Source organism: Haemaphysalis longicornis, unplaced genomic scaffold (genome assembly GCF_048455015.1).
Source record: "Haemaphysalis longicornis isolate Haplotype H1 unplaced genomic scaffold, Haemaphysalis longicornis Haplotype H1 scaffold_3, whole genome shotgun sequence".
NCBI classification, from domain to species: domain Eukaryota; kingdom Metazoa; phylum Arthropoda; class Arachnida; order Ixodida; family Ixodidae; genus Haemaphysalis; species Haemaphysalis longicornis.
Window position 1 is genome coordinate 89,306,320 of NW_027526335.1, and position 24,648 is coordinate 89,330,967.

A 24,648-nucleotide genomic window follows, 5' to 3' on the forward strand; every position below is an offset into this window, starting at 1 on the left:
AACACACAGCCTTTCTCCACGCCATCCACCCCACCTCCTACTCCACCACCTGAAAGTTCTGTCCCCAACTCAGCACACTCTACCACATGATCTGGGCATGCTCCCACACTCACTCCCTTTCCCCAAGCCACGAGCAGTAGGAAGGCATGCTAGCCAGCCTGGAACCCGGCAATCAGTTTCGTCTGGTCCAAAGGGCCCGTCAGTCAGCGACTGCCCAGGGACTTCTCTGCAGAGAAGATCTCCCACGGCCATATGTTTAGAAATTAACTAATTTTTGGTTGAAATAAAGTTTATTCCTCCTCTTCCTCCTCCAGCAAGTCACACAGAGATTATGAAAGTATGAGGCGAGCACCAGCTTCTGAAATTTTTAAAGTAAAAACGAGTGCCCTTGACTTTCACTGCGTATGGTGTATTCCCAGGAAATCATTGATTTGGTTGATTGAGGGGGTTTAAAGCGCTGACGCTACATGGACGATGAGGCACACAGTATTAGAGGGCTCTGGATTAAGGTAACCACCAGGGGATTTTTAACGTGCGCCAAAATCTCGAACACACAGGCGTTTTTGCTTTTTTCCTCCATCAGAAGAGCGGCTGCCGCGGCTAGCAATTAAACCCGCATCCTTGGGCTCAGCAGCACAACGTCATAGCCACTGAGCCACCGCGGCAGGTCCAGACAATCATACCCATATAACATACAGAGCAAGCGAGCATTCATTTGAGATGGCACAGCCATTTTGGGGTTAGCTGTAAGAAAGATAGCAATACCAGAAGAGAGTAGTTGTTCTCGCAAACATTTATTAACAAAACAAACACGCACGCTTAAAGTTTTTCAGGCAGCTGCACAGTGCACAGGACATTAACGTAAAAAAAGTGATGTGCGCCTAAGTGAATATATTACAAATGCTTCTCCATTCATCAGACCCTCTTAACGGCCAGCATTTCCACCTCCTTGGCCCTCTGGGTTCGAAGCACCCGAGATGAGCAGGAAGATGAGAAGCGGCATGATGTACATCCACTAGAAAGAAGAAAGAACAATTCATTGCACTTTATTTTGCGAAGCCAAGACCCAAAATTTCTTTACCGCAAACTGCTAGTGATCGTTTTCGACAGGTAGGGGCGTGAGGGAAGAAAAATTACTCCCACCTCCCCTCGCGGGAACCCCTGTGTAGATGCGACGCATAGGGGGTTCCGTTGTTGTTTCTGTTAGGTTGATTCTCCCATCGCGTGAAACGTGCCGTGAACCCCCTGCCGCGGCTATGATGCAACGTGGCGCGGCTATGACGCAACACAATCCACTTTAATCCAATCCAAATCCAAGCCAAGCCAATACAATTGAATCCAATCCAATGCCCCTTGCGAGAGAGTGTTCGCTATCAGAGAGGAGAGGGGGTGAGTGGCGGAGAGCGCAGCTCGCACGGCGAGGAGAATGGGGGAGGGGTGTGGACGGACGCCGACGCCGTATGGAGGGACAAGGCGAATGAATGAGATGCAGTCGCATCTAAAAACAAACAGGCTTGTCTTCAGTAATAGTCTTTAAATTATCGTCTTTAAATGTATTTAATCGTCTTTAAACAGCAACCATCAGGAATAAAGAGCAAACAGCAATAAATAGCAGTAAACAGCAATTGTCTTTAAATGTAAACCATCTTTTGGCTGTGAGAACACATGCTGTTACCTCACAGGCATCCACAAATAAAAATCCCTGGATCTCTACAGGAAAGGAATTCTGTAGTACATATAACGCAGGTAGTGAAAGCCCGCTTTACATTAACACCAATGTTTGCTTCACAGCCAGAATACTGCTTGTGCTGTTGTAAGCACTGTACATGCAAGCTGGTGGTAGGAGGCCAGAAAACTGGCCAGCCATCCAGGCAACTGGAACCAAGGTTAGCAGAAAACGGATGCTTTGCATCAAAATTTAGACCTGAACTCCTTACAAACTAGGTTAGTCCAATTGCCGAATTGCCTGGCAATAATTCTGCCTTGAGTCATTTTTTTGAATAGCAAATGCAGCTGCAAACTCTAAATATTTATTTATGCTTTTCTTTTATGGTAAGAATTGGAAAAAAGTGCTGCTTATATGTTTCTTGTGTGATGAAAGGCATTGAACAGCTTCGACAACCACAATTGAGAAACAACCTCACAGCTGCATACCCTGCAGCCTCTTATGTCAATATAGATCAATGTGAAAATTCAAAACTTTTTTAAAAATTTTCAGACAACTGCACAGAGCCACGGTGCATGAATAAATGCAAGCTTCAGTTTTTCTACTTTGCAGATAGGAATTATGATTTTATTGGCACCATTAGGAACCTGAAATTTTATGGTCTAGTTTTAGGGTGGAAAATCACAAATTTTTCGGCTGTTTTTATGTCAAGGTAATACCTGGCCTCTGAGGAGTACTCAAGTTAAGGACTGTACAGATTACTTGAAACCACCTTGGATTTTCTAATGTGCACTGAAATCTTGCACAATTTTTTTCACAGAAAGATGTTAGATGCAAAATTGTTGTCACAAAATGGCAAGAGCTGGCTCCACAAATGGTGCTGCATTGAAAAATAAGACTCACATATTTGGCAAAGAAGGAGCGGTTATCTGCATGTTCTCCTCGTGCCCTCTCTGCCTTCTCTTGCTCCAGGCGTCGAATATAGGTCTGCGTGTCGGGCCTGCACAAAGATTGTCAAGGAAAAAGGATAAAAGAGTCTGTTAAAAAAACACGTGCTGGAAGGGAAAGAGGCCTCTGAACAAAGCCACCTTAAAAAAATAAAATAAATAAATGGGAGCAGCATAATATGCAAACAGAAATAGCCGTGAAAGTGATTTTGACTAAGTATATTTGTTTCTTGTTGGCCACGCAACAATACCGTATGAGCCAGTGCTTTGTGCTAGCACCCGCCAAAACCGAAAGGTTTTGAATTGCGTGAACTGCAGTGTATACTTACGAATACCACTGGCCATAAACATTCAGCACTGTATTACCCCTGTTCTGTGCCGCAACAATAATGCTATGGTAACTGACATGCTGGTGAATTTTTGCAAATGTGAATGAGGAAAGCTCACGATAGTACTTCTGTGTTGACGGTAATTTTGAATACTCTGCAGCTGTGTGGGCTCCAGTGCTGGGTACAGAACGAATGACATTTTGCCGACATTAATATGACCGGTCATCACGGCGACTACAAAGAGCATAATAGAGCACTTTTTGCACAACACTACCTCTCTTACACTCAGCATGACCTGAATGTGTGCAACACCAAAGACGTTCAGTCATTAGTAAATTAACGCCGCGGACAATCCCCGTTTCATTATTCTCACCCGGGAGCGATGTTGACGATCGATACGGACAGGGTGGTGTTGAAGTTGACCAGCCTGTGCTCTGGAACATGCGTGCCCACGCACTGCTGGCCAATGAAGTCCGACACTCCGATCAGGGCACCGGACCTGTCCAGCGTCAACGTCAGCTGGTCCCTCAGCTCGGACTCGTAGAGGGAGCACTGCCGAGATGCAAGGAGGCCGCGTTGGTTAAATGACGCTTTTGGCCAAGCAATTAGAGAAATGAGGGGAGGAGTATGCAAGTTGTTGCAAGTAGTTACATTGACAGCTCACGAATGTGCCTTGTGCGGTTTGACACACTGTTTATGGAAAGAACCTGTCAAAAACCCTTGAATAAAATAAGCTAGGTTATCTGCTTCCCACTTGGTATTATGGCTGGCTAAAAATTTTGAAAGCTGTACAGCCCCAGGTGGAGTTGGCGACAAGTGAAATTGGCGACAAGTGAAGAAAACTGGCAATGGTGATATGGTGGTCAATCTCGGCTGTTGCATGTCATTTTCCCATTGCTTACCGTGACTTTGTTCCTTCTTGGGTGCTTTGTATGTCCTCCCATGCTACCACGTTCCCCACACTTTTTTTTTCGATTGCTCCCACCCGAAGGCATAAACACTTACTATATCACTTCTGTACATAAGAAGATGCCTATCAGCAATAAAAACGTCCGATGCTTTGTTTACAAATGCAATATTGAGTATGAGCTAATTACGGTGATAATCCTTATAAATCAAATTACAAAAGGCCTATTAGGCATAGATTAAAGCAGGGCTTTTAATTCGGCTGAATACAGAAAAGAGGAACTAATCTTTGCTGGGGAGAAAATGTCAGAACTTAGATTACTGTTAATTACTACTGTATATATTTATCATGCTCACCACATATCACCAGTTATTCACGAACACAAACAAAGCAAGCTTCACAAAGAGATAAATGCAGAAGCGACAATATCGCGCACTTACTGCTTTGGCAAAGGATGAAACCGTTCGGTTGAAGGTCTGGTCAAAAACCGAAACTCTGTACAGGCCATTTTGTTCAGCAAGTTTCTGTAAAACAAAAATAAAAAGGCTGCGTCTAGCGTTCTATCAAGACGGAACGATAACAGATGCTAAAGTTCCGTCCAAAGGAAACACAACTCGCGTTGAGAGCAGTCTTTCTTGATTTTTACCCAACCAGCCAAACCGCTTCTGCTCACTGACTAGCCAGAATCACTGGTAATTATTAATCATTATTAATAATTACAGATGATCGGACTAACTCTAGCTCTAGCAGGTGGCGGCTTGTAGTTCCTACAAGCCGCCACCCCACGCCCGCTTCACAATATTTCTGCGAAAGCAGTCTTTCTTGATTTTTACCCAACCGGTCAAACCGCTTCCGCTCACTGACTAGCCAGAGTCATTGTTAATTATTAATCACTGGTAATAATTACAGGAGATCGGACGTAACTAGCGATGGCTACGTCGGCCTTGGCTTCAGTGAGTGGAAGCGGTTCGTCAGGTTGAGTAAAAATCAAGACCGACTGCTTTCACAGCGTGAATTGTAAAGCGGGCGTGAGGTATAGCTACCACACAACGCTAGCCACGGTCACAAAAAAGAAAGACAGAAACTCGGGAGAATCTAACTCACGACTACAACATCCGTAGACCGCGGCGCCACCCCTACACCAAACCCGAGGACGAGAAAGGGCGTCTCATCGGGTGGTTTTGATTGGTGTTCAGTCTGGACGGAACGCTAGACACTCCCAAACAAAAATGCACGGCAGAGTCGTTGTAGCACAGGTAGAGTTCTGCTTTCGCTACATTCTTTCCACGAAGAGTGCGAGTAACACAGTGCAAACTTGCACGCATACTGACCCTCAGCTGAGCGGCATCAGATGCCGAAAGTGGCAACTGCTCGAATACGCTTTCGGTTGACCTCGAGAGGGGAACGGAGACGGATCCTCGGGCCACGTAGCTGGATCCTGAAATGGCCATCGATACTCCGTCAGTGATTGTAGCAACTGACTACTAGGTCTTTACGTACCAGACGAGTCAAAAGTGTGGTGGACTGTGTACGAAAGCTGTCTGTCTTCAATGTCATTCTGAAAGAGTAATGACGACAGATTGGACAATTCGCGGGGCAGCAGCATAACAAATACAGGCTAAATACCGCAAATGCACAGCAAGGAGTTTATCAGGGCGGAAACAGCAAAGAAGGACGACGGACAAGCCTTTAAAAAGTAAAAGACGGGCACTGCGATCATATGGGAAGATCGCATTAGGACGACGTCCGGTTTAGTTGTGCACTTGTCCGTCGTCCTTAGAATTGTTTCCGCTAGGTTACGAGGGCAAAATAATGGGGAGGGCCATGACGATAAACTTCTTCTCCCTTTGTATAGTTACCGAAAAGGCAAACCCCGCAAGAAGAGTTAAAATTTTGGCGATTAATATGAAGCGACACATCTTCCTTCCCTCGCCGCAGCACCACATAGGATTGGATTCGGCTCCGTCTACTGTCGGCTGGAGTACTGATGTGGTTGCCACCAGTACTAACTCTACCACCATAAGTACACTCTACCAGACTACCACTCTACCACTTTACCGCCATTTAGACCTGTGCGCCGGTCAGAAATTAACCTGTGCGTCGCCGCCGCGCCTGTTTACGTCTCCCTGCTCTGCGCTGCCGCCTTGCGCTGCCGCTCTGATCTGCCGCAGGCATACATTGCCGGCTTGAGTATGGATAGCGTGAGCACGCCACCACCGCGCAACGTTACTCTTAACAATACAGCGTAACAGAAACAAAGACTTAAGCTGAGGCACACAGGACGAGCGCTGGCGCCAGTGCGTCTGCCGCGGCTATGACGTCACCGTTAAAAATACAGCGCAACAGAAACAAAAACTTAGGACAGTTGCAAGTTGGGCGAGTTGGTACGTGTTCATACTTCATCACAGCGCGAAGGACGGGACAGACAGAAAGAACAACCACAGGACAGGCGCTGTCCAGTGGTTGTTTTTTCTGTCTGTCCCGTCCTTCGCGCTGTGATTACAGGACGAGCGCTGGCGCCAGTGCGTCTGCCGCGGCTATGACGTCACTGTTAACAATACAGAACAAAGACTTAAACTGAGGCACACAGGACGAGTCGCATTCACAACGTCGGTAGTCTATGAGATTCCGTTGTCATGCGCAAAAAGTACGTGGGCCAGACGGCCAGGTGCCTGAACACAAGGCCCAGAGAACACAGTAACAACGTCCACAAAAGTGTGAGGGCACCTATTCGCCGCGAGCTCGACATGTAGGTGGCGACAGCGTCGCGCTGCTAGTGTGGATGCTCCGCTGAGCGGCCCGTAAGAATGCACACTGTGGGCGCGCTTCGTGCCTTTTTCTCGCGGTATGTGCGCACGACAGGTGCAAACAAGAGTGGTATGCTGTAGTTCGGTTACTCAACGTTCAATGTACAGCATGGAAGCGGCAGTCAGTTTTCATTATTACGCCAAAAAAAAAAAAAAGTGACGACTCATCGGGAATCTCAGAATGGCCGTAATTGTGACAATGAAATTGTACGCTGTGGCTCGTAGCAACTCAGGTGAAAAATATTCCTTCTGGTTTCATCTGGTTCCAGTTCAACTGGTTTATTGGACAATTCCCAGATGAAACCAGTAGCCACTGGAACCAGTAGGACCAAACCAGTAGTTCTGGGGCCAGTAGGACAAAACCAGTAGGACTGGGACCGGTAGCGGTAAACCAGTAGCATCTGGGACCAGTAGTGTTCAAAACCAGTAGCAACTGGTCGTAGTCCTTGTGGACCAGTGGCTACTGATCGACAAAAACACAGATGATTCTCATACAGGGCACTAGCAGAAGGCACATGAAAGATAAACTGCTCAGGAATGTTTCAGTCCCAGGTGGGAGTGATTCTAGCCTAGTTGGAATATCACAGAAATCATTCGCAGCTCATTGCAAGCTAGTGCCAGTCATGATTTATATTGAAGCAACAAGTACGGCAAATAAACTAAAACATTTTATTAGGCTGATAAACTTTAATACTACAGTTTCGAAACAAGCTGTGACCTGTTCTTGCCAAAGCAGGATGGCTGGGAAGTGAATAAGATACACAATGTTTGGATATACACGTGGTCCTACCTTCGCGGTCTAGCGACCAGCAGACTTCGGGATAAGGCACAACAGTAAGTGCATAATGACGCTTTGGTGCAGGATGAATGTATAAGGAAGCACTTGTTGTGACTGCACAGCTGCAACACTTCTGCGAACCACTTGAATAAAAGTGGCTTGGAAGCACAAATGAAGACTTTCATTGTCCGCTAGAACCACATTGAAGAAGCCTCGTACGTCTTCATCGAAAATATATGCACCAACAAACCAGCGCCGCCATTACTCGACTACGTGATGCTGTCGCAGCGTCGCTCAATGAATAAATTGTTACTAACGATGCAGTTCACTCGTTTAAGGTACGGACCAACTTGCACTCTTTTTAACTCGGTGAACTGGACTTGCAGCGCAGTCGTGCTTGACCACCATTTTGATTTTGAATATGCACTCGGCTTAGCTTGGCTTGACTTCAAAAACAACTCTTTTGAGACAATGTTGCCAGCAGCGTTATGAGGTCGACTATTAGTCAAGTTTTTTCTGCATCACAAGTTCTTGTCGCCTTGCGATGTGTAAACACTCTTAAAGACGACTGTTCAATATTTGTGCTAATTGTGTGTATTATGTTGGCCAAGTATTCACTGATGGCCAGGAGAACATTACGTGTAATAAAATTATGTAAACGTGGTGCAGAAAATATTCATCTAAATATTTTATTAGCTGTTCAGGGCGTAGCAGGCTAAATTTTGTGCCTGCCCAATGCAATTAAAATGCAAATGTGTAATCAAACAGCTCTCTTCTATAGGATGATCGATACACAACCGATTGCGGTGTGCCAAAGTTGCAAATTATCATTCAATAACCCTGCTGAAACTCTCTATCCTTGTAAAAAAAAGCATGTTGGTTAAGAGACATAGCCATAAAAGGTACAAGTTATAATTGCTTGAGAATGAGGGCCCAAACACTGTTTGGGCCCTTTTGAGTTCTCAACAATAACCCGGACGTAACTGCAACTGGAACTATATTTTATCCCAAATACAAAAATTTACATGATGTGTAACTTCAGTTTAAAACAATAACCTATCACCTGGGACCAGTTGAAACCAGTTTGATGTGGTCCCCATTGAGACCACATGAAACCACTAGCACACCAGGCTCTGCAACTGGGACCAAACTTGAAACAGTATTCCTGGTAACTGGGCCCAGATGAAACCAGATGTGTATCAGGCCATTGCAACTGGGACCAGTTTGAATTAGTTATCCAGCAACTGGGACCAGATGGAACCAGTAGCACACCAGGCCACTGACAACTGGGACCAGTTCAAACCTAGATACACGGTAACTGGGACCAAATGAAACCAGTAGCAAACCAGAACACTGGCAACTGGGGCCAGTTGAAACCAGTAACCGAGTAACTGGGACCAATTGAAACCAGATGCCCCGCATGTGGGACCAGATGAAACCAGAAGAAAACCAGTAGGGCATTTTCACCTGAGAAGCTTGATCTTTCCAGACTATGGCTTTGAGCCTTCAATAAAAGCATAAATAGAAACAATTCAGGAAGCCTCGATCTCTGAAATTCAGTTTACAACTGCAATCTCAATCGCTTTCACTGGTAACATGACGCATTCTTGCATTTGTGGGATGCCCTGAAATGGTAACACTACTTAACTGCCCCGAAATTCTTTCTGAGAGCTTACGATATTTTTTGTGTGTTCAAAAGGCAGCATAAAATTACTGAATTTTGATCAGCGACGAGATATAAATGTAACCGCTCTAACGGGTCTTTGAAATGAAATTTTAACTACTCTGAAGGAAGGTTTGATGAATAACGGTTTCGGTTCACTTATTTACGGATTTCGTCGATAGTGAACTTGCGAATTGAATTATCAATGCACGCAGTACAGTCAACATCTCATGTTAGGTTTTCGCAAAGTGACAAGCAGGTTTACAGTGTTCAAACCAAGCTTGTGGGACCTCACAGTGAGCACAAATTTTCTGTTACGGCTGCTCTGTTGACTATTTGCGTTCCTTTTAAAATCCAACAGGTGCCTGCAACAGCAAGATGTGTTTGCATTCTTGTGTATAAGGTCGCTTACGAACCCTAAAGATGGCAAATGAAGTTGCGCTGTTGCAGATATATAGTAAAACATTTCCAGCGCAACGGATTCCCGGTAACTACATTGTTTTGTAAACTGAATATCGCCTTTGTCTTGGCATTTAATTCTTGAGGATTGGTTAAAAAATGAAATTCTGTGCATTTAGTTTTTTTTTCGGGAAAGGGGGGGGGGGGGGAGGGGTCCTGCAAACGTTGCGAGAGCAGCGAGAAGAGAACGCATATGTAACGCGAAAAGCCGAACTATGGTTATCATCGAAACTACACTATAGCCATCGTGTTCTGTAGCGGTGAAAAAGAAGTACGTATTTTCAAAACTGATTAAACCCCCTTTGTTCCGGGATTGTCGAGGAATTGTGGCTCGCCTTTTTCAAAATTGTATTGAAAGCAAGCATTGCGGGAAAAAATTAAAAAAACAAACAGCGAGTCATGGCACAGACCCCTCACACATGTGGGCAACAGCGTGCATTATATTACGCGTTTTCTCCTCTTTTTTTAAACTTAGGTCCACCTTAAGAGGTTAAGACGTGACCATATAAGACATTTGGTTATGCTGAGTGAGACACGTTTCTGGACAAGGTTGGACACGTTTCTGGACAAATGCCACATGACAGACGCAAACTCACAACTGCTTCATGTTACCGAAAAATCCCCCCTAAATACTCTTGCGCATTCATAGAAACGTATTTTAAATAATACGTAAAATTAGCAATTCGATACAGTTGAATAAATGTTTATTCCTCCTCCTCAATACAAACAACGACTGTCCAAAAATGGTATTTATTTTAGAAAAGGTACGGGAAGGACACGATCACACAGGCGCTTCCGGTGTAAAATACGTGCCGGGTAATGCATGGGCGATAGCGCACGGGTCGTGTGCATTGTGAATGTTTTTTTTTTTTTTTTTTTGTTTCTTCTTTCTATAAGGACACAGCGCAATTTTACCAGGGTGTGGAGTTTGCACGCGTATGCACAGGTCTTGTCGCTTCTTACCCGTTTCGCGTACTAAACTTTTATCCTTTAAATAATCACCACGCCACCTTCAAAAAGCACCTTTCGACGTTCCCGAAACGGCAGACGACTGCACTCAACAATAAGAAAAGTGCAATGTGTGGAAGCAATGTTTATAACACGTTTCACACTCAAGCGGTGACCAGGGCGAAGATGTTTCGTGGAATTAAACCAGCGCATCAACCCGCAACGGCCGCTGATTATTGCGTTTCTAGAGGAAATGCGCAAGCGGAGATAACTATGTCATTGCTTACTGCCAAACGAGCACACATATTGGTTGTTTTGTCGTGTGCAGCAAGCGTCTTGCGCCGCACGCAACGTGAAAAAGCAGACGACGCGAGAGCGCCATCCACACTAGGAGCGGTTCGTCCCGCCGCCGCCAGGGGCCGACTGTGTTCGCGCTCGGGGCGAATAGGCATAGTACACTGCCGAGACTGCAAGGGCAACACCGAGAAATGCACTCCGAAATTTGACGAATGCCAAGTTATTCAGCATCATTGTGACCAGTTGACAAGCGAAATGGTGGAGGTTGCGGAAATCGGTACGCTAGGCGAAGATTGTGTCAGCGCTCCTTCCATAGCCCTGTGCACAAAGGAACTTGAGTATCTACACGTGCGAAACGAAGCAACCTAGCTTGCCCTCAATGTACACACACGTGCTGAGTGCGAGAGGGGCTGAGCTCATTTTGGGGTCTGTTTTGAATGTCATGTTTCCGGCGCAGTTGATATAGATTACTTATCAGGTCGAATGTTTCATCGTAGGTGTGTGCATGCGTGTGTATAAATATGGCTTAATTGTTTCTGTGTAATAAAAGTTCAGTTGGAAGTCAGCGCTCGTCCTGTGTGCCTCAGCTTAAGTCTTTGTTTCTGTTGCGCTGTATTGTTAAGATGAAGCACCAACTCGCCCAATACCACACTCTGCATGACGTCACTCCTCTGGAATGCGCAGACCGGCGAGGCGCTCGCGGCGGCGGCTCTGGCGCCCCAGCATGTGCGCCGTGTGACGTCACTGCTCCTCGCGCATGCGCGCACGGCTCTCCAGGAGCCACGCGAAACTGCTCAACCCCGGCCAGTGTAGCTCACGCTACAAAAGTGCTGCAGGCTTACGCACCACAGGTTCATCGACCTCAGCGGGGGTTGTCAGGACACGATGCTGGAAAAGGATGGCCTGTATACAGCCTCGAGGGCGCTAGCTTTGGGGCAGCCACGATTGCTCAAGCAACACTCTTTTTTAGGCAAACGGTGGCAGAAGAAGCGACAGCCAGAAGAACCGAGGTCAGAGACGCCACTGGTCCAACAAGCACCCAACAACGGGATCATGGGGCTAATGAGCGCATCCACCACCACACCGCACCCTGCTCCGCCTCAGCCACTGGCACAGAGGACGCCGCTGCTGCAGTTTTCTCAGCCAAAACTCAGCCAACTCAGCCGCAGGAAAGAATACCATAGAGACCAGCGATTGGGCCGGTGCAACCTCTTCAGGCACCACCTCCGCCACTGAGTCACCCGATGCCTCCCCCAATGTCAGCTGGACACCACCAAATGCCCCCACGGCAGGTCCCATCGACGGTACCGACGACGCACCCGCAAGGGCCGCACTCGGCATCCGCCGTGCCGATGTGGGAACCAATTCCTCCACCGATATGGAACCCGCAGCCTGGCATGCCAGCGATGTACAGCGCCGTGGGCGATATGAACGGGAGGTTTTGCCAATCACCATTCTCCCGCCCCTACCCCCCTTATTCCTTGGACACGGGAACTGCAACAGCTTCCTCCAGCTACGCATAACACCGTAAGGAGATGGTGCGACCACCTCTTCCTCAGCCGTGGGATCTGCAGCAAACCCTCCCAGTGCTGCACAACACTGTAGGGGGCATGGTGCGACAGCACCTCATGTTGACCACTCGACTGTCCCAGTAGCGGCGCCGGTGGAGTGACCACCTGTGCGCACCCATAGTTAATGCGGGGTTCTTGAATATGAACGGCTCTAGGATGGCTTCCAAGTGGTCAGAGTTGTATGCGTCACTGGAGAGTAAATCAATGGCACTCTACGACGTTGCAGAGACCCACCTTCGCAACCTGGAAGGGCCCCATATACACACCCGGATTGGCACTGGGCCGGCTGCAACCGGGAGGACGGGGGCAGAAAAGGCGGCTGAGCAGGTGTGTTGTGGCACAAGTACACGCCGTGGGTGAATCTGTCCACAGATTGCACTGAACACCTTGAGTTGGCGGAAACATTTTAGGTGACCTAATGCTGATTGGTGTTGTCTACGTGACGGCCGCCCGTGGGCGGCACGATGGGTACGACAGGACTATACATTGCATCATTGAGGATGTGAAACGCTAGGCAACAGACCGGGAGGGGATACTCCTGGGATATTTCAATGGGCATGTCGACCCTATACTGACGGCCACCAAGATCGAAATGGAGAATTGATGCTTAGGTGTGCACAGGAACTGTTCCTCGAAATCGTCAACCTGCGCCCAGACTGTGAGGGCGAACCAACTTGGTGCGCTAGCAACTCTCAGTCTTATATAGACTACGCGCTTGCATCACCAAGACTGGCCGCCCGAATCACCGAAATGCACATTGACGAAGACGGGCACTTCATCCTAGGAAGTGACCACAATCGCCTGCGACGTTCTCGGCCTATGCCCCCAAAGCTATGTCGGATGCAGCGCCAGCGGCGACCTTACTCGTGCCTGCCAATCCGTTCAATAGAACGAGCTGCCCAGGAGACCTGGAGTTCCCCCAAAGGAGAAAGGCGCAGACGTACTATGAATTTGAGCACACTTTGCGCTCAGTCATGCACGCCCACATGGTGCTGGATAGACAAGCAGCACATTAAACCGTGGGACTCATGGTGGGACAAAGAGGTTAAGGCGGCATGGAGAGCGCGTCGCCAGGCCAACCGCGAACACCGGAGGGATGTCAGAGGTAGGAAAAGCACAAGGTGCAGGCACTTGTGCAGAGCAAGATTGTAGATCATAACCTTCGGATTATGCAATCTATAAAGAGTGAAGGCAAATCCGCGACCCAAACGTTCTGGACATAAGTCCGGCCTTTGGACAGCGCTGCCCCCCCAGCCACCTCCTCTCATGGACGTGACAATGGGCGGGAGGTCACTGAGCTCCGCGAATACCTTACACAGCATTTTAGGGGCAAAGCCCCTTAGCGGCCGGGGCTGTCGGTATCTCGTGTCGTCGTCGTAAGCGTCGTCTCATGTAGTCACGGCAATAAAACACCGGGAAACTCGTTCACACCTCACGCTAGGACGTAACGCGTTCTAAGAAAATACCGGGACACTCGTTTACGCCTCACACTGGAGCGCTTCGTAACGCGTACTAAAAGAACAGAGGTAATGGTAAAACGTTTATTGAGCTTAAAGGGAAGGGTAGAAACGTGTGGTTAGCCTCCTAAGTCCAGGAGGCCTCTTGTCCGGGCTGCCGCACCAGGGCGACCTGGCGCTCCGGTGCGGAGCTGGGAAGCTTGGAGCACTTGGAGTCCCACTGCTCAGGGGAAGTGGAGGGGTTGGAATGTGGGTGTTGGGGGAAGTAGAAGACGAGGTGGTAGGTATTGAGAGGGATGTGACAATGTGGGTCGGTGGGAAAGAGGGAAGGGGAAATGTGGATAGATGATGTGGTTGTAGTAGGTTTCGGTCTGTAGTCAGCGGAGGATGTTGGGCGGTCGGGCGGTGAGGGAAGGGTGGGGGCGGGTATCGCCGTCGGGAGTTGGTGTAGTGGGAGAGGATGGAGTTGTACGTGGGGTCGAGAGGTGTCAGGGCTGCTGGGTCGGGGGCTGGGGGAGTTACTTGATCGATGCGAGGCGAGGGAAGTGCCCTGGTAATGAGTGCGCAGGCTGCGGCGTGGGCCGCCTCATTCCCTGCCAGGCCGGAGTGGCCGGGGGTCCAGACAATGGAGAGTTCAATGTCTTCAGGGAGGCGTTGAAGGAGGTGAATGGCTGGTAGCGGGGCGAGGTCGGATTGGTAGAGGCGGCAGGCTTACTGCGAGTCGTGGTGATGGTCAGGTTGGGTTGGTGGCAGTGGGTCAGGGAAGCGGGGGCGATGGCGATGGACTTGGCGGTGAGCGTGGGAATGGGGCGGTAGGAGGCCATGGTGGGGAGGCGGCCCTCGTGGGTGAGGACTGGGCGATATCGGTATAGCGGATGTTGGGATCCGTGCCGTAGCGTTTGTCGAGGAATCGGACGCGAGCGTTGCGGCGGCCTCGGTTGCAGAAGGGGTGCATATGCTTGGGTACGGGAGGGTCGTTGATGCGTTGACGAATGGAGAGGGGCATACGTTGGGGCGCGCGTGTGTGTGTGTGTGTGTGTGTGGGGGGGGGGGGGGGGGGGGCGTGCGTTGTTTTATTATTTTTTTTAATGGTGCTTTCTACCACTACTAGGCGCGTCCGCCCCACTTTCGTTAATGCGTGAAACGTTTCAATGCAAATGCTTACACGCGCCGCAATATTTTTACTTCTTATGATCATCCTTATTTCTACTTAATGCATAAACAGCTTCTGCGTATTTGCTCTTTGTTTTTTATTTTTGTTTGACGTCACCGGAAGTTTTGCTACTACAGCGTTTTGGAGACGGAAACACGCGCCGTGCGTCCGATGAGCTGAAGTACCCGCCGACCGACCGGTATGAGGGAGAGTCGGTGCAGGTGGGAAGTGCGTTGGGTTTCCAAGATTTCGTCAGAGTCCGTCAACGTGAGGGTCCGTGAACTAAAATAAATAAATAAATAATAATAAAAAGAGGTGTTGCGCACGAGTGTTCAACCGCATTTACAGAGTTTGGAAAGCACAGAGTTTCGAAGTTAAGTTGGTCACAGCACTTGTTCCAAGCCAGTACTACGCATGCAAGAACACCAACAGAGCTTTGGTAGCCCGTACGGCCTGTCGTGGGTCCAACCAAGGGCCCAAAACTGCCCTTAGTTCAAGGCCTGCGTGGTGTGGCATACACAAAGATGTTAGGAGAGTCTGCCTTGGCACTGTGAAATTTAATTGGACATGTACAGAGGGTGCGGTGCACGCCAAGCTGGAGGAGGTGTGTGTTGGAGGTGTAGGTCCAGCTTGTTAGCTTCCTGTATCTTGAGGTTGACAAAAGGGCAGCTGTATGTGAGGCGACTGATAAGGAGGGCTTGGACGAGTTTGTAGGTGTCGGATTCTTTGAGGCCATAGGTGGAGCCGCGGATGCGCCGAATGGGGTGCGTGAGTTGGATGATCGTCTTGTGGAGCTGTGGGAGAAGAATGGCACCGGAGCCGTTGTATTGAAAAGGAACGCTGAATACCCGAAGGGTGGTGACTTGGGGTATGGGAGTGCCGTGGATGGTCACTTGTGGGTCCAGGGTGGGTTAGGGTGGGGGGCGGGGGCGGGCTCGGAGGGCGAGGAGGGCTGACTTGTTTGGTTCGACCGTTAGGCCTCTGGGGTGGAGGTAGGCGACGGTGGTGTCGATCAGGCGCGTAGCCAGGAATTTTTTTTTTTTCTGGGGGGGAAGGGGGGGGGGCGCGGTCGACCAAAAGATGGGACGGGGAAATATGTAGACTAGGCTTCTTGCGCGTTGTTTTTCAAACGAAGCTTGAAATAACTGACTTTAAAGGGGCCCTGAAAGGCATTTTGAGCACACTAAATGAACTAGCGCAATCGCTAGATTGGGTCGCCAACGTCACCTGTGCCAAGTATTACTCTTTTACGCGCAGCGGAAAGCTCGCACTTTTGTTGCAAAGTTTGTCGCTTTTTTCTCACCCTTTCCTTCGTGTTTTTGGACGCCGCCATCTTCACATGTCTACATCATCGATTCCCAGATGTTCGTCATGAGCTAGACATCCTGCTATTGGGCGGCTTTTTCACGCACTTCCGGCAAAGAGATGAGTCGTCTGCTCAGCGTCGGCTCGCCGGCTGATCTGCCAGCGGAGTGCCGGAGTGCTTTGACATTTTACGACAAACGAAACAAGTGTAAACAAACGCTTAACCGTTTGTATTGAATGCAACACGGCCATAACACGACGTGGATTTTATCTTACGTGAGTACGTACCATAAAGAAAGTCCCGTGGCACTTCTTTGGTGCAATCGCAGAGAACGCCCTGAGCCGAATGCCCGGGTTTGACGCGTACATTTTATTCAACTTCAAAACAATCCAGAGATGCGTTTCGAACGAACGCAACGTCACAACATGCGTTGCAAGTCTGAACCGCGATTGACAGACGATGAGTTGCCTCCTCCTGCCCGTCGTAAATTCGGCACTCACCTCACACCCGGTTTGCGGGGACGAGCAGCAAGTCACAACTCTGGCGCGCAAGCGAGAAGGCTTTTAGCCAGGCACACTGCACATACCCCATGCGAGGTTGAGTGGTACGTCGTTCGAGAAAGATAATCCAAACCATGGGAAGCACTATCCACCCGCAGAAGTACAATGTCGCATTTCATCGCGAAACGAACGCGTCCACAACACACAGGAGGCGATGCACACACACACACACAGCTTCGGTCGCTGCATTGGCTTAGCTGCAAGCTTCGTTCGGACAATCAGCGATGCTACGACGATACAGAGCTGCGTGAGGACGACGTGCTAACCACTTCACGTATTTAAAAACACAGGGGCAAATAACTAGGTTCATCCACCGCCTCCTGTATTTTTACAATGCCAAACGCATCGCCCGCTTCTCAATGGGAGAGCCGGGTACGCCTGGTTCGCTGATTCGCCACAAGATGGGGCCGTGGGATGAACCGGGCCGGGAGCGGGCTAGCGGGGCAACAAGTCAACTCGACAGCGGACACTTCGCTCCGGCTTCTTGGTTGCTTCAGTTCGCCTAGGCGCGGTGACAAAGCTTTCTGCTTGGCGCTGAACAACTCTTTAGTACAGGCGGTTTTTGAAACAGTGCCAGCGCGCAGGGTGCGCACAATTTTTTTTAGGCAGCGTCTGGAACCCCGCGCGGGGCACGAGATTTAGCCCCCTCGCAGCGGCTCCTGCCCCGCGTGACGTCATAAATACGTCATAGTGACGTCATATAGCCGCCGATGCTGCCGCTGCTGGCGGTATCTGTGGCGGTATGGCGTATCCGAAAGTGCCGAAAGCCCTGAATGCCTGAATTTCTTGGGTCAACAACGTAGATGAAGCAGAGTTGATAGAGTTAGAAGCACTATCAGAATGTGCGAGAACGTTGCCGTATGCGGGGACCAAGCCAGCCTTTGCCGATGGTACCTGCCTCTATGCCGATGGTACCTGCGTTAGATCTACGACATCGCGCAGCCGAGTGGCCCCGTTTGAACAACCCACATAAGAAGACACCGTCCGAGCGTGATTATGTGAGCCTGCTGCGGCATGTCCGCGCGGCGGCATCTGCTATCAACAGTTTGCACCACGGCAAGTTCAGAATGCTTAAATGGGTGGCCTGAAATCGCGGTGTGTTTTCAAAATGACAGCAGCGCGGAACAGTGCTCAGGACGTAGGCTAGACGCGACCACTGATATTTTACTGGTCGCATGTGCGCATTACCAGTGCAAACCACGGATAGCTAGAAAAGGTAATCATTGGTGTTCCCACACATGTACCGCGTACAACCCAGCACAGTAGTTTCCCCTTTAAGGAGATTAGCAAAAAAGACCCGAAAATAGGCAGTTTGTCGCGTTTTTTGTATATATTTTCGAGTGGATTGAATTGTGGCTTAAAATTGTTTACCCGAAATACGTTTTGTGCGCGGAAAAGTCTGGTGATAATGAGCTTCTTGCATCATAAATGCATGGTATTCAGCGCTTAAAAAGATTTTTCAGAAGAAATTATTGTAGCTGTAGTGGTGAGCCATTTCACTACAGTAAAATGTGGCAGAAATACATCTGCGATACAAAGGATGTGAAAGAGTGAGAACATTGGCAGTCTCGTATCCCGTGGCCCAGATTGTGGCTGGGTAGTTTCCATCATGCATTCAGCTCCTCACATTGGCACACACATGATGCTATGACAAATTAGGAACTGGGTCCTCCAAAAGGTACACTAGCTAGGCGCTTCATGCCATAGCTGCTGCATTGGCATAACCTTCACGTCTCTGTATATGTGGCTATGTTGGCCAGATTTTACTGATTCCCCGCATGCAAAGGGACTTAATTCAGGACACCCAGCCGATAGGGTCAGAGAAGAAGCTGTACAGACGGTAACAGGAAGGGTATAACACTTGGCCGACCATCATGCCTCCAGCGTATGAAAACCCATGGGTTCTACGCAGGCACAATAGTCAACGTCAAAGAGAATCTGAAGATGTGCCTGGGACGTGAAAGCCTCAGCGGGTGGTTTGTGTCCATGGGTATGAGCAGCGAGCACACTGCAAATGTAATTGATAGGCAAAGGTCAAGGCTGTAATGGTGCGAGTTTAACCAAAAGAAATGGTGAAAAACATCCCAATTTCAAACTGCATTGATGTAATATGGGCACGAGTGACGTCATATGGACGTGCACTGTAAATGCAGTTATCTGTGTGTTAACCGTACGTTAGCACTCAAGTGATACAATCAAACGGAATGGAGGCCCCACTGAAATTGCCCAGTTATGCTTTTTTTGCGGTGGGTTAGGTTGGTGGCTGTAAATTGCACAAACAAGATTCTGTGATGTCATAGAGAAATAGCTGGAAAGTGTGTATGGAACTTCCACTGCTCTACACATTTTCTGTACTATCTTATTTGTTTGAAGTTTACAATAAAATTGATGTCATTTGTTTTTTGGGCAAAGAAGTCTTTTTAATAAACGAACCTTGTATTTTTTCTTCGTAGCCTCTGTAAAAGCCTGCCTACTGTGCCCCTAAACAGTTGTCGCTAAACAAATGCCCACTTGCCAGCCAGCTTCAGGGGCTTGTAACGATTTACTAGGATTTTTAATGGCCAACATAAATTCCAAGGAATCCACGGTGGTACACTCTTTTTTGACTTGGTCAGTGACTGCCTTACTGTTTCTTCAAACAATGCCTGACCAGACGAACTTTCGTCGAACCCTTGACTACTCCAGGGCAGTGCAAGTCTCAAAAGAAGTTTGACAGCAGGACTGGACACTAACACAACCAACAGGCTTCATAGGTGGAAACCAGAAGCCCACCCACACAATGCCATGCAATAAACCCATGCAGTGAGTCTCTTGATTTTTATGCGAGGCATTCAATGTGTGGGTTGACTAGTGAGGTTAGCAGGCCAGTTTGGGCACAAAATACTCACTTTTGTGATTTCAGACAGCTCTCAAAGGCCTATCTAGATGTCTTTGTTTTTTTTCGCAAAAAAAAAGTGCAAGCTCACAGTTGGGGATCTTGAAAACATTGTTTAGCCTCTCCAGCAATTGTGCGAGCCTGAGGTAATCCTGCCTATAGGTGATCCTCATGTTTGCTAGCTCCCACAGCAAGCAAATGAATGCAGTGACTGAAAAAGATGGTGGCCAAAGGGAGAAAAGGTGGTGGTTCCTGAACAAACAGCCCTTGATCATCAAAACAGCAGAAAAGACCGCTGATGACTCTGAGTCCTCGGCTGGGGTGTCGAAATACCTTCTATCCTACGTGTACAGTGCATTCACAAACTTTTCTTTAAAAATCTTGCGATTACACACACTCCCTCCATGGAAGGGGTTTGTTTCCGGCAAGGTGGTTGAGTTGAAATTTGTGATTAGTAACAACATCAACTCGCCATTTGTCCCTTTCATTTAGCATGCTTCCGAGCTTCACTTCAAAAACCATACTTTTTCTAATTTACGTATAAATGGATTGATTATGGAATATTCTCTTATTTACCTCTGCTCAAATAAAACTGTGTTATACCTTAAACGCTGCTGTGTCCATGCAGGCGTAACATTCTTTAATGGTGTTGTGTGGGGTACATTAAGCTCAATACTAATTAACTTAAAACCAGGGCAAGTGAAGTTTCCCCTATTGTTTCAGGGTATCCAAACTATTTATAAATTTTTGTAAGCATTCTAACTGTCTACCAATACTTTGGGGGTAACTCAACTCAGCTCACCCTTTTTTCCCATGTCTTTATTGTTGTTGTGCTCTAGAAACACATTCCCACCTGGAACATGCCTGCTGAATTTAGGGCCCAAACCATTATTTTGCTATTTCACACGATTGCAGCTGTATGAAACATTGCTTCTGTTTAGTTTTAGCCTATGATTTCCAACAGGTCACTTAACTACTGTCAAAACCATATTAGAACATTAATTGCTGTTTATAACAAACAGTATTCTAACATTTTACATAAAACATTTGGTTGTTACCTCACTTGACGTTTTTGTTACACAGCCAGCCTGGTTCATATTTATCTAGGTGTGAAGGACATGTACACAACAAATGCCTTACTGCAATACATTTACATGCCCGTCTTACAGCAAATCAGCAGTGACAGAAGCCACACGTTTTGGCTTTCCAGCAGAGCTTTGGTGTCAACAAAAAAGGAATCTTTCTTGGCTTCTCTGCAGAGCTTTGCACTCAAGCAAAAAGATCACTTGGTTGTTTGGCTTTCCTGCAGGACTGCAGTGTAGTGCTAGAAGGCATCACTTGCTTATTTGGCATTTTTTCTGTGTATTGTGCCAAGAAACCCTTGCGTTTTGTTTGGAAAAGGAACTTCACACCACAGACTGTGCAGAGAAAGTAGAGCTACTCACTGACTTTTTTCACAGCCAGGGAATTTTGATAGAATCACTTGTCATTGACAAACACCATGTTTGCTTTCTGTCTGAAGGTGTGAATCTGGGCGAGTTGGTTTATATTTTGGGGAAAAATACAGCGACAATAACAGTACTGAAGTACAAGGAAAGGTGCTGTGATGAACAGTGTCCATGTGTTCGCAGCTTTTTTGTCCAGTTCCTTTCCTGTGTTTTTTCATGAAGACTTGCTACAGTGCCTGATCAAGCCTATTTTTGTCTAACAAAAATGTCAACAGCGAAGCACTTATCAATGCTCACATGCTGCCCATTGACACCAAAGCAGAAGTACGTTCACTGGAGTCATTTTATTGTTGAAGCCTTCCAGGATACATACAGCTTTCAGCTGTACTGCAATATTCACAAACACCAATAAAGACATTCACGTCCACATAGGTGTCCTCGGCTCCAGTTCCTGCACAAGGTATTAAGTACTCACGGGAGAGGATAATGTCAAGCTGTACAAGAACCATTCCCTCGTAGATGTGCTCCATAACCTGTTTTTTAGGCTTGTTAGCTTAAAAAATAGTTTCAGTGCCCTGTTTTTCTTCAAGCTAATTACCACCACCAGAGAATGTGCTTTCTAGCAGTTGGGCTCTGCTGGGTATGCATCGTTGCAAACCAAATATGGGACGCTGCATTATGGCCCTTACGACTAAGTATAGTCACTTAAGCAATTAGCCGAAACAGTTTTTGACACAGCACAGAGTGAAAAAGCAAAATAACATGAAATATCTCTTTGCAATTAGAAACTTTTACTGTTCACCCCCCTCCCCCAAACACAGAGCAGACAATTACCAGCTGTGAACACAAGTATTAACGTCGAGTTGAATTCCACAGGGTGCTCCGGATGGGTACATTGATGTCACAGTCAATCAGAATTCGTGAATCCTCCGTAAGCCTGCGAGAGAAGCTCTCACCATTACTGGCCATCCAACTGAGTGGGCATGAAAGTATTGTTGTTGGTTATGTTGACTTCCAAGCCAAACACGAGTAAACAAAAAACTAGCGTACCAAAATACATAAACAGAACAGATGCAGGATGAAGTTTTGTTGGCTAACCGGGTTGAAGAAGGTAGAAGGCAGTGGGGCAAAGGTTAGGGAACTAAAATCCATGCGGTAATTGTGAAGGAAGTTATGAGACGCTGCCAGACGATCAGCTGGTGAGGAGGGAGGGCTATCCTATCTATCCCTTGCTACCTCTTTACTATAATTGAGCAGATAGCAACCTTTCATTAAACTTGCTAGCTGGCAGTTCCACATACCCTATGTAGAAAATTTTAAGGTAGACAAAACGTTGCTTCCTGTGCATTCAATAATGGCTGCCTACAGATTGCTTAGAATTCGCAGCTCATTTGAAGTCTTGCATATCATGAAAGCACAATAGTATTATTCGAAGCAACAAATTCGAAAAACATAGATGAACAACAAGAGCCACTTGTTTACCTTGAGCACACCAAACTTGAAAGCACTATTTAACACAAGTGTCAAGCTTGGCACAAACGGCGATCTTATCGGCTTGACTTCTCCCGAACTTGCACATTTGGAGCTTGAGCCTCCTTGCACAGGAAGCCAGCCAGTGAGCGGCTGGTTTCAGCGATAGCTAAGTACCTATGTTGCCCATGGACGGGCGGCTGCTGGGCTCTCCCATTCACCAGGCCACCCACTAAAGTGGAGCTGCGCTCCCTGCATGCAGCGTGCACGGATCGTTTCGCGGGGTAGTAACGTTTCTTGCAGTGCCCCGCGAGAAAAATTGCAGAACAGGCTACATGCGAGGACGGATTGCGTTCGACGATGCCCTGCGCTACCTGACGATACTTGATTCGTGCACACTGACGCCGCTGACACTGAGTCGCTCGCGTTATCACGTCATCAAAGTCAGCTACCTCGTTAGCCACGGCGCAAAGCGCTGGAAAACTGATCCGCACGTAATACGTTTCACGCCAGAATCAAAATACAAGGCTCGGAATGCAAGTAGCGATCGGAACAAGTAGACAACGAATGCAGGAGCATAAAGCCGATGGCACGCGAACTGCAAGACAATATGAAGCTAGCAACATATTTAACAGCAACAAAAGGAGCACGGAAAAAAGCGGGGCGAAGCAGCTTGCCAAAATAGGATGCGTTAGGCTTACCAAGACTAGCAGCAGCAAGTTCACGAGAAATACTCAATAAATAACTGCAAACAATCCTCCCAACAAGAAAAAAGCGCCGCGAGGCAGCCGCTGTGCTAGGCGATAAGGATGTAACGTTGCGCAGGCTTGCGGTTGGAGCCAAGGCCGGAATCCCGCATGGCGCACACACACGCCGTTCCTTCAAATGTGCAAAAAAAAAAAAAAAGTGACGCCACAGGAAGTCACGTGACTAGTTTAGTTTGACGTCACTTCTGCGGGGCAGGAGCCACCGCGAGGGGGCTAGATCTCGTACCCCGCGCGGGGCACGAGACTTACCCTTTTTTTTATTTCGTCACTTCGCTGTTGCTAAATTTTTGTGTTGTGTTTCTTTCTATTTTTTCGAAATTATGTTGGATCAATTATTTCAATCTACTCAATTAAAACAAACACGGGTGTTATTTCGGCCAGTTGTGCATTTTTTTGTGGAAATTCAGGGTGTTACACTGTCCTGGCTGTGGGGGCACTCGGCAAGCAATGGTAGGCATGGAAAGATTTTTATTTCGTAATAAAGTAAAAATACTAAGAACGACACTCATGCAGCCGTTGTTATTAAAAACATAAATTGCGATTAACAATTTTAGCGGGAAAAAGTTCTTATGTAGGACATTCCGGACAAGGGCATGAGCTGTCCTTGTCCGTCTCGTCCTGCGTCCGAGAATTTTCGGGCTTGAAGGTGCTGATCATGCTGTACCAATTAGCTCAAACCCATTCTTTGATAAAGTACGACATTCGCGAAATCTGGCGAAAGTATGGTTCCCATTAAACCTGCAGCCGTCCATGCCCCGCCTTATTAAAAAAAAAAGTACTTTTATTTAACCATGCAAACGCAAACCCATCAATAACTACATGTTTGATTTATTTGTGCGCGTGGCGCGTCCAAGAAACTTCAAAGCTATATCGACGCTATCAATGCTCGTCGACAGAAGTAATATTTACTAAGCTTTCTTTTTTTGCGTACGCTCGAGACGAATCTCGCTTCGAGGACATATAGCCGTGCCAGCGTATTTTGAGAGTTCCAATTTGCATTTCCTTCAAACTGCGCGACCTGGTTGAATGTTTTAGTGGCTGTAAAGATGCGCGATGCGCGGCAAACACGCTGCGTAAGGGGGTTATTTACATTGGAGGCAAACAAAAAAAATATATGGTACAAATACAAAAATGATATAACGCGGAATTGTTTGCTGGAGTATTGCGCGAACCATTTCCGTCTGCGGGTCATCTGAGATTATGCCTGACAACGTCGGTCATTAGTAAGAGCTTTAGTGAA

The 24,648-nt window shown here is 47.6% G+C and overlaps 1 protein-coding gene across 1 annotated transcript; it reads right to left on the bottom strand.

Annotated features, from left to right (window-relative positions):
• Positions 1 to 775: 775 nt before the first annotated feature.
• Positions 776 to 5,860, bottom strand: Emc10 (ER membrane protein complex subunit 10). Its single transcript, XM_077703729.1, has 7 exons — positions 5,709 to 5,860; positions 5,350 to 5,407; positions 5,181 to 5,287; positions 4,290 to 4,373; positions 3,316 to 3,494; positions 2,570 to 2,666; positions 776 to 1,015 (listed from the first exon to the last, which is right to left on the bottom strand). The coding sequence occupies exons 1-7, from the start codon at positions 5,793 to 5,795 to the stop codon at positions 926 to 928; spliced, it is 702 nt and encodes a 233-aa protein (XP_077559855.1). The 5' UTR covers positions 5,796 to 5,860; the 3' UTR covers positions 776 to 925.
• Between the last annotated feature and the right edge of the window lie 18,788 nt (positions 5,861 to 24,648).

What these genes read in the sequence shown, in the direction of transcription:
- Emc10 (XM_077703729.1), bottom strand. Translation starts at nt 5,795, where the DNA reads ATGTGGTGCTGCGGCGAGGGAAGGAAGATGTGTCGCTTCATATTAATC. An exon ending in CCACACTTTTGACTCGTCTG is followed by an intron (nt 5,288 to 5,349) that starts GTACGTAAAGAC and finishes TGGCCATTTCAG; the next exon opens with GATCCAGCTACGTGGCCCGA. An exon ending in CTGATGCCGCTCAGCTGAGG is followed by an intron (nt 4,374 to 5,180) that starts GTCAGTATGCGT and finishes TTTGTTTTACAG; the next exon opens with AAACTTGCTGAACAAAATGG.